The 10,527-nt window shown below is 68.7% G+C and overlaps 2 protein-coding genes across 2 annotated transcripts; one reads left to right on the forward strand and one right to left on the reverse strand.

Moving 5' to 3' along the window:
* Positions 1–241: 241 nt before the first annotated feature.
* On the forward strand, positions 242–10,288 carry NDUFB7 (NADH:ubiquinone oxidoreductase subunit B7). Its single transcript, XM_065043964.1, is given in 5 exon segments — positions 242–528; positions 530–566; positions 7,142–7,281; positions 7,283–7,311; positions 10,092–10,288. Coding segments are annotated over 5 exon segments (390 nt in total). The 5' UTR covers positions 242–453; the 3' UTR covers positions 10,201–10,288.
* Positions 3,152–3,801, reverse strand: LOC135576768 (uncharacterized; the record flags this gene model as incomplete). Its single annotated transcript, XM_065043966.1, has 2 exons — positions 3,152–3,311; positions 3,407–3,801. Coding segments are annotated over 2 exons (555 nt in total), but the record flags the coding sequence as incomplete, so codon positions are not given.
* Positions 10,289–10,527: the final 239 nt, after the last annotated feature.

Genomic DNA, 10,527 nt, shown 5'->3' on the forward strand with positions numbered 1-10,527 from the left:
CCAAAGGTCCCTGACACCCCCAGTGTCCCTGATGGTCCCCAAAAGTCCCCAAGGGTCCCTGACGCCTCAGACTGTCCCCAAATGTCCCCAAAGATCCTCGACGTGCTCCCCGATGTCCCCAAATCTCCCCAACACCCCCCGCGTCCCCAAATGTCCCCAAACAGCGCCCCCAAACCCCCCCCCACACCTCCCCCCCCTCCCCAAGTCCCTCCCCACCACAAAGTGGCGCCAGACGCTCAAGCGCCGCTCTAGCCGCCTCCTCTATGCTCCAGCCCGGGAGGGGGAACTTCCGGTTCCCACGGGTCCGTCGCGCTTTGCGCTCCCGGTGTCCCCGCCGGTGTTTCCCGTGTCCCGCCGTGGTTTCCCGTGTCCCGCCGGGGTTTCCCGTGTCCCCGCCGGTGTTCCCGGTGTCCGCCGGTGTTTCCGGTCCCCCGCCGGTGCTTCCGGGCGGCCATGGGCGCGCACCTGGCGCGGCGCTACCTCGGGGACGGGGAGGTCGAGCCGGACCCGTTGAACATGCCGACGTTCCACCCCGGAGCTGGGGCTGCCGGGCCGGGCCCCGCGCGGTCAGTGCGGACACGGGACACGGGGGGGACACGGGGGGACGAGGGGGTGCGAGGGGGACGTGGGGGATGGGGGGACATGGGGGGACATGAGAGACACGGGGGACACGGGGGGACATGGGGGATGGGGGGGACATGGGGACACGGGGGGACGACGGGGTGCAAGGGGGACGTGGGGGATGGGGGGACATGGGGGGGACATGAGAGACACAGGGGACATGGGGACACGGGGGACATGGGGGATGGGGGGACATGGGGGGACATGAGAGACGCGGGGGACATGGGGGATGGGGGGGGGCATGAGAGACACGGGGGGACGTGGGGGGACATGGGGGGACATGGGGGATGTGGGGGGACATGGGGGGGACATGAGAGACACGGGGGACATGGGGGACATGGGGGACATGGGGGATGTGGGGGACATGGGGGATGGGGGGGACATGGGGGGACATGAGAGACACGGGGGACATGGGGACATGGGGGGACATGGGGGATGGGGGGGACATGGGGACACAGGGGACATGGGGGATGGGGGGACATGGGGGGACATGGGGGGTCATGGGGGATGGGGGGACACGGGGGACATGGGGTGGACATGAGAGACACGGGGGACATGGGGGATGGGGGGACATGGGGACACAGGGGTCATGAGGGATGGGGGGACGTGAGAGACACGAGGGACATGGGGGACGTGGGGGATGGGGGGGACATGGGGGGACATGAGAGACACGGGGGGCATGGGGGGACATGGGGACATGGGGGACATGGGGGACATGGGGGATGGGGGGGACATGAGAGACACGGGGGACATGGGGGATGGGGGGGACATGGGGACACGGGAGACATGGGGGATGGGGGGGACGTGAGAGACACACAGGACATGGGGGTCATGGGGGATGGGGGGGACACGGGGGACATGGGGGGGACATGAGAGACACGGGGGACATGGGGGATGGGGGGACATGGGGACACAGGGGTCATGAGGGATGGGGGGACGTGAGAGACACGAGGGGACATGGGGGACACGGGGGACATGGGGATGGGGGACATGGGGGGACATGAGAGACACGGGGGGCATGGGGGACATGGGGACATGGGGGGACATGGGGGGACATGAGAGACACGGGGGGCATGGGGGGACATGGGGACATGGGGGGACATGGGGGGGACATGAGAGACACGGGGGGCATGGGGGGGACATGGGGACATGGGGGACATGGGGGATGGGGGGACATGGGGGTACATGGGGACATGGGGGATGGGGGGGACACGGGGGACATGGGGAATGGGGGGACGTGAGAGACACGGGGGACATGGGGGTCATGGGGGGATGGGGGGACACGGGGGACATGGGGGGGACTTGAGAGACACGGGGGACATGGGGGACACAGGGGTCATGAGGGATGGGTGGACGTGAGAGACATGGGGGACATGGGGACGTGGGGGGGACATGGGGACATGGGGGACATGGGGACGTGGGGGGGACATGGGGACATGGGGGACATGGGGGACATGGGGGGACGAGGGGGTGCAAGGGGGACGTGGGGGATGGGGGGACATGAGAGACACGGGGGACATGGGGGACATGGGGGGGGATGGGGGGGGCATGAGAGACACGGGGGACATGGGGGTACATGGGGACATGGGGGGGACATGGGGGGGACATGAGAGACGTAGGGGACATGGGGGATGGGGGGGGACATAGGGGACACGGGGGACATGGGGGATGGGGGGACATGCGAGACACGGGGGACATGGGGACACGGGGGGACATGGGGACATGGGGGGACATGGGGACACGGGGGGACGAGGGGGTGCAAGGGGGACGTGGGGGATGGGGGGCCATGAGAGACACGGGGGACATGGGGACATGGGGGATGGGGGGACATGGGGGGATGGGGGGACGTGAGAGACACGGGGGACATGGGGGACATGGGGGGACATGGGGGGACATGGGGTCATGGGGGATGGGGGGGGCATGCGAGACACGGGGGACATGGGGGTGCAAGGGGCACATGGGGGATGGGGGGACACGGGGGACATGAGAGACACAGGGGGACATAGGGGACACGGGGGGGATGGGGGGGACATGAGAGACATGGGGACACTGGGGACATGGGGGACAGGGCGGACACGGGGAATACCAGAGACACGGGGGATGGGGGGACATGGGGGGACAGGGGACACAGGGGACAAGAGGGATGGGGGGGACGTAGGGGACACGGGGGGACGAGTGGGACATGGGGGACACAGGGGTGACATGGGGGGGACATGGGGGGGACAGGGGACACGGGGGGACAAGAGGGATGGGGGGACATAGAGGACATGGGGGGACATGGGTGACATGGGGGACACGGGGGAGTGACATGGGGATGGGGGGACAAGAGGGATGTGGGGGACACGGAGGATGGGGGGGACATAGAAGACAGAGGGTGACATGGGGGGGCACGGGGGACAAGGCGGGGCAGGGGGACACAGAAGACACGGGGGACAAGGGGGATGGGGGGACATGGGGGACACGGGGTGACATGGGGGACATGGGGACACGGGGGTGACATGGGGGATGGGGGGACACAGGGGACATGGGGGACATGGGGGGATGGGGGGACAAGGGGGACATGGGGGTGACATGGGGATGGGGGGGACACAGGGGACATGGGGGACACGGGGGATGGGGGGACAAGGGGGACATGGGGGTGACATGGGGGATGGGGGGACACAGGGGACATGGGGGACACGGGGGAGGACATGGGGGATGGAGGGGACACAGGGGACATGGGGGGACACGGGGGATGGGGGGACAAGGGGGACATTGGGGTGACATGGGGGATGGGGGGACACAGGGAACATGGGGGACACGGGGGTGACATGGGGGATGGGGGACACAGGGGACATGGGGGACACGGGGGTGACATGGGGGATGGGGGGACACAGGGGACATGGGGGACACGGGGGTGACATGGGGGATGGGGGACACAGGGGACATGGGGGACAAGGGGGATGGGGGGGATGGGGGGGACATGGGGACACGGGACATGGGGACACGGGGTGACATGGGGGATGGGGGGACATGGGGGACACGGGGGACATGGGGGACACGGGGGTGACATGGGGGATGGGGGGACACAGGGGACATGGGGGTGACATAGGGGATGGGGGGACACAGGGGACATGTGGGACACGGGGGTGACATGGGGACAAGGGGGATGGGGGGGACATGGGGACACGGGGGTGACATGGGGATGGGGGGACACAGGGGACATGGGGGACATGGGGGATGGGGGGGACATGGGGGACATGGGGGTGACATGGGGGATGGGGGGACACAGGGGACATGGGGGACATGGGGGATGGGGGGGGACATGGGGGACATGGGGGTGACATGGGGGATGGGGGGACACAGGGAACATGGGGGACATGGGGGTAACATGGGGGATGGGGGGGGACAAGGGGGACACGGGGGACGTGGGGGACACGGGGGAATGGGGACACGGGGGTGACATGGGGGATGGGGGGACACAGGGGAACATGGGGGACACGGGGGTGACATGGGGGATGGGGGGACACAGGGGACATGGGGGACATTGGGGTGACATGGGGGATGGGGTGGGACAAGGGGGACATGGGGAGGGGGTGACCCAACGCTGGGCGTCCTTGGGGTGACCCCGTGGACCTCTGGGTGACCCCTGGGTGACCCCCTCAGCCCCCCCCATGTCCCCTCCCCTGTCACCCACCCCTGTGCCCCCCCACGTCCCCTCTTGTGTCCCCCAATGTCACCACGTCCCCTCTTGTGTCCCCCCACATCCCCCCCCACTCCCATGTGTCCCCCGCCCCCTCGTCCACACCATGTCCCCCATGGCCCCTCCCCCCCCGTGTTGTCCCCACGTGTCACACGTGTCCCCCCCCCCCCGCCTGCTGTGTCCCCAATGGGCCACTCGTGTCCCCATGTGCTTGTAGTGGCCAGCCCTGTGTCCCCAAACCCTCCCATGTCCCCCCCTGATGTCCCCATGGTCCCCCCCCCGTCCCCATGTCCTCCCCTCCCTGTGTCCCCCCCCGTCCCCGTGTCCCCCCTGTCCCCATGTCCCCCCTCCCTGTGTCCCCCCGATGTCCCCCCATCCCCTCAATGTCCCCCCCATTGTCCCCGTGATGCCCCACATGTCCCCATGTCCCCCCCAATGTCCCCATTGTCCCTCCCCTTCTTGTGTCCCCCGCAATGTCCCCCAATGTCCCCATGTCCCCCCTGATGTTCCCTGTGTCCTCCCCTTCTTGTGTCCCCCCCAGTGTCCCCATTTCCCCCATCTCCCCCAATGTCCCCCCATGTCCCCCCATGTCCCCCCATGTCCCCCCCATGTCCCCCCCAATGTCCCAGCGGTTGGTGACACGTGTGTCCCAGCCCCGGGCTGCTCGGCGCAGCAGCTAGGCCGCGGCGCGGGTGCCACTGTCCCCATGTCCCCATGTCCCCATGTCCCCCCATGTCCCCATGTCCCCATGTCCCCCATCTCCCATGTCCCCCCCATGTCCCCCCATGTCCCCATGTCCCCCCATTGTCCCCCCACATGTCCCCCCATGTCCCCATGTCCCCATGTCCCATCTCCCCATGTCCCCCCATGTCCCCCCATGTCCCCCCCATGTCCCCATGTCCCCCCATGTCCCTCCATGTCCCCCCATGTCCCCATGTCCCCATGTCCCCCATGTCCCCATGTCCCCCAATGTCCCCATATCCCCCCATGTCCCCCCCATGTCCCCCCCATGTCCCCCAATGTCCCCATGTCCCCATCTCCCATGTCCCCCCCATGTCCCCCCCATGTCCCCATGTCCCCATGTCCCCCCAATGTCCCCGTGTCCCCCCCATGTCCCCATCTCCCCTTGTGTCCCCATGTCCCCCCCATGTCCCCCCATGTGCCCATATCCCCCACACTGTCCCCATATCCCCCTTGTCCCCATCTCCCCCCATGTCCCCCCACGTCCCCATGTCCCCCCACGTCCCCATCTCCCCCCATCTCCCCCCCATGTCCCCATGTCCCGCGGTGTTGGTTGACACGTGTGTCCCAGCCCCGGGCTGCTCGGCGCAGTCAGCTGGCCGCGGCGCGGGTGCCACTGTCCCCATGTCCCCCTGTGCCCCATCTCCCCCCATGTCCCCCACTGTCTCCATGTCCCCCCATGTCCCCATCTCCCGCTGTGTCCCCATCTCCCCCCATGTCCCCATGTCCCCATATCCCCCATGTCCCCATGTCCCCCCATGTCCCAATGTCCCCAGTGTCCCCCCATGCCTCCCATATCCCCAATATCTCCCATGTCCCCCAATGTCTCCATGTGTCCCCCATGTCTCCATATACCCAATGTCGCCCCATATCCCCAACGTCCCCATGTCCCCCATGTCCCCATGTCCCCCCCATGTCCCCATCTCCCCCTGTGTCCCCATCTCCCCCCATGTCCCCAGCTCCCCCCGTGTCTCCCACTGTCCCCATGTCCCCCCATGTCCCCATATCCCCCCATGTCCCCCCGTGTCCCCATGTCCCCATGTCCCCCCAATGTCCCCGTGTCCCCCCATGTCCCCATGTCCCCATGTCCCCCCCATGTCCCCCCCATGTCCCCCCCATGTCCCCATGTCCCCATGTCCCCCCATGTCCCCCATGTCCCCATGTCCCCATGTCCCCCCAATGTCCCCGTGTCCCCCCCATGTCCCCATGTCCCCATCTCCCCCCATGTCCCCATCTCCCCCTGTGTCCCCATCTCCCCCCATGTCCCCCCATGTGCCCATATCCCCCACTGTCCCCATCTCCCCCCATGTCCCCATGTCCCCATATCCCCCATGTCCCCATGTCCCCCCATGTCCCCCCCATATCCCCCTGTCCCTCCATGTCCCCATCTCCCCCTGTGTCCCCCATGTCCCCCCCACGTCCCCACGTCCCGCGGTTTGGTGACACGTGTGTCCCAGCCCCGGGCTGCTCGGCGCAGCAGCTGGCCGCGGCGCGGGGTGCCACTGTCCCCATGTCCCCATGTCCCCATCTCCCCATCTCCCCCTATGTCCCCATGTCCCCCACTGTCCCCATGTCCCCCATGTCCCCATGTCCCCCCATATCCCCATGTCCCCAATGTCCCCATCTCCCCCCGTATCCCCCACTGTTCCCATGTCCCCTGATGTCCCCCCATGTCCCCATGTCCCCCCATGTCCCCATGTCCCCCCATGTCCCCATCTCCCCCTGTGCCCCATCTCTCCCCATGTCCCCATGTCCCCCCCATGTCCCCAATGTCCCCATCTCCCCCTGTGTCCCCCACTGTCTCCATGTCCCCCCATGTCCCCCATCTCCCCCTGTGTCCCCATCTCCCCCCATGTCCCCCCCATGTCCCCCCACTGTCCCCACGTCCCCACGTCCCGCGGTTGGTGACACGTGTGTCCCCAGCCCCGGGCTGCTCGGCGCAGCAGCTGGCCGCGGCGCGGGTGCCACTGTCCCCATGTCCCCCCATGTCCCCCATGTCCCCCATCTCCCCCCGTGTCCCCCACTGTTCCCATGTCCCCATGTCCCCCCATGTCCCCACGTCCCCATGTCCCGCGGTTGGTGACACGTGTGTCCCAGCCCCGGGCTGCTCGGCGCAGCAGCTGGCCGCGGCGCGAGTGCCCCTGGAGCAGCGCGACTACTGCGGGCAGCACCTGCTGCGCCTGCTGCGCTGCCACCGCGACGCCTTCCCCGTGCCCTGGGCCTGTCACCACCTGCGCCCACCGCTGGGACAGCTGCCAGCACCGCGAGTACGGGGGACACGGGGACATCGGGGACACGGGGACATGGGGGACATGGGGGACACGGGGGGACACGGGGACATGGGGGACACGGGGGGGACACGGGGGATAGGGGGAGAAGGGGACATGGGGGACACGGGGGGACACGGGGACATGGGGGACACGGGGGGGGACACGGGGGATAGGGGGAGAAGGGGACATGGGGGACACGGGGGACACAGGGGGGACACGGGGGATAGGGGGACATGGGGGACACGGGGACACGGGGGGACATGGGGGACACGGGGACATGGGGGGGACACGGGGACACGTGGGACACGGGGGGACACGGGGGATAGGGGGACATGGGGGACACGGGGGACATGGGGGACACGGGGACATGGGGGGACATGGGGGACACGGGGACATGGGGGGGACACGGGGGACACGGGGGATAGGGGGGACATGGGGGACACGGGGACACGGGGGACATGGGGGACACGGGGACATGGGGGACACGGGGGATAGGGGGACAACGGGGGATGAGGGGACAGGGGGGACACAGGGGATGTGGGGGACAGGGGGGACAGGGGGGATGGGGGGACACGGGGGACAATGGGGGGACATGGGGAATGGGGGGGACATGGGGGACAAGGGGATGGGGGACATGGGGACAAGGGGATGGGGGGGGACAGGGAGGACAATGGGGGGACACGGGGAATGGGGGGGACATGGGGGACACGGGGGATAGGGGGACAAGGGGGGATGGGGGGACAGGGGGACACAGGGGATGTGGGGGGACAGGGGGGATGGGGGGGACATGGGGGACAATGGGGGGACACGGGGACACGGGGGACAATGGGGAGACACGGGGAATGGGGGGGACATGGGGGATGAGGGGACGGGGGGACACAGGGGATGTGGGGGACATGGGGGGACACGGGGACATGGGGGGACACGGGGGATAGGGGGACAAGGGGACAAGGGGATGGATGGGGGACAGGGGGACACGGGGGATAGGGGGACAAGGGGGATGAGGGGACAGGGGGGACACAGGGGATGGGGGGACATGGGGGACAGGGGGGATGGGGGGACACGGGGGACAATGGGGGGACACGGGGAATGGGGGGACAGGGGGACACAGGGGATGGGGGGACATGGGGGATAGGGGGACAAGGGGACACGGGGAATGGGGGGGACAGGGGGACACAGGGGATGGGGGGGACATGGGGAATAGGGGGACAAGGGGACATGGGGGATGAGGGGACAGGGGGAACACAGGGGATGTGGGGGACAGGGGGGATGGGGGATGGGGGGACACGGGGGACAGTGGGGGGACACGGGCAATGGGGGGGACATGGGGGGACAAGGGGGATGGGGGGACAGGGGGACAATGGGGGGACACGGGGAATGGGGGGACAGGGGGACACAGGGGATGGGGGGACACGGGGGGATAGGGGGACAAGGGGACATGGGGGATGGGGGGGACAGGGGGACACAGGGGATGGGGGGGACACGGGGGACAGGGGGGGATGGGGGATGGGGGGACACGGGGGACAATGGGGGGGACACGGGGAATGGGGGGGACAGGGGGGACAGGGGGGATGGAGGGGACACGGGGGATGGGGGGACACAGGGAATGGGGGGACAGGGGGGACAAGGGGGACAGAGGGGACACGGGGGATGGGGGGGACGGGGTGGTGGGGGGGACACAGGGGATGGGGGAACAGGGGGACACAGGGAACAGGGGGACACAGAGGACAGGGCGACGGAGGGGGACGGGGGACACAGGGGGACATGATGGGACACAGGGGACAGGGGGACATGGGACATGGGGGACACGGGAATGGGGGGGACACGGGGGATAGGGGGACAAGAGGACATGGGGGTCAGGGGACAAGGGGGACACGGGGGATGGGGGGACACGGGGGACAAGGGGGGACGGGGGGGACATGGGGGATGGGGGGGACGGGGGTGGGGGGGGACACAGGGGACGGGGTGACACAGGGGACGGAGGGGGACGGGGGACACAGGGGGACATGGGGGGACACAGGGGACAGGGGGACATGGGACATGGGGACAAGGGGGAACACAGGGGGACATAGGGGACCATGGGGGGTCAGGGGGGTCAAAGGGACAGGGGACATGGGGGGTCAGGGGGATACGGGGATGGGGGACGGGGACACAGGGGGACATGGGACCAGGGGGGGACATGGGGATGGGGGGGGACAGGGGGACAATGGGGGATACAGGGGACGGGGGGGGACATGGGGGACGGGGGGGACACAGGGGGAACGGGGGGACATGGGGGACAGAGGGACACAGGGGGACATGGGGGGACAGGAGGACACAGCGACATGGAGACATGGGAGGGACACAGGGACATGGGGACATGGGGGACAGGGGGACATGGGAGTCAGAGGGACAGGGGACGTGGGGGGACAGGGGACCACAGGGACATGGGAGTGACAACGGGGACATGGGGGGCATGAGGGGGACACGGGGGACACGGGGGACATTGGGACAAGGAGGACACGGGAGGCTCAGAGCGACACGGGGGACAACAGGGGACACGGCGACGGGGGGGGACACAAGTGACACGAGGGGACACCAAGATGTGTCCACCGCGAGGTTGCCGGGGCCACAGGGGCCGGTGACAAGCGGGGACGTGGGGGGACGGCCCTTGGGGACATCGTGGCGTCCCCCGGGGGGCTCCGTGTCCCCACCCCCCCAGGGTGTCCCAGTGCAAACGCTGGCCCTGGGGACACTTGGGGACACTTGGGGACGTCCCCTGTCCCCCACGTCCCCAGCTACGTGATGCGCATGAAGGAGTTTGAGCGCGAGCGGCGGCTGCTCCAGCGCCAGAAGCGGCTTCCGGCAGCAGGAGGTGACAAGCGAGTGACATCGGGACACGGGTGACACGGTGACAACCGGTGACACGGTGACACCGGTGACACGGTGACACAGCGACACCCACCACACAATAAAACCCGTGGGGTTGATTCTGCGCCGGCTTGTTTGTCACTGCGCTTGGGGACAACACCTTGGGGGGGGTGGTGACACCCGCCCAGCTTGGGGAGTGGGGACTGTCCCCCATGGGGTGGGACAATGACAGGACGCATGTGCTGGGGGGGGTGACACCGTTTATTGTCACCTGTGGGGACGGGGGAGGAGGGGGGGGACAATGACGGGTCACGTGCGGGGTGACGCACACGGGTTGTTCCGGTCGCCGCGGGTGACACGGTA

The sequence above is a fragment of the Columba livia genome, chromosome 30, assembly GCF_036013475.1.
Source record: "Columba livia isolate bColLiv1 breed racing homer chromosome 30, bColLiv1.pat.W.v2, whole genome shotgun sequence".
Lineage (NCBI taxonomy): Eukaryota > Metazoa > Chordata > Aves > Columbiformes > Columbidae > Columba > Columba livia.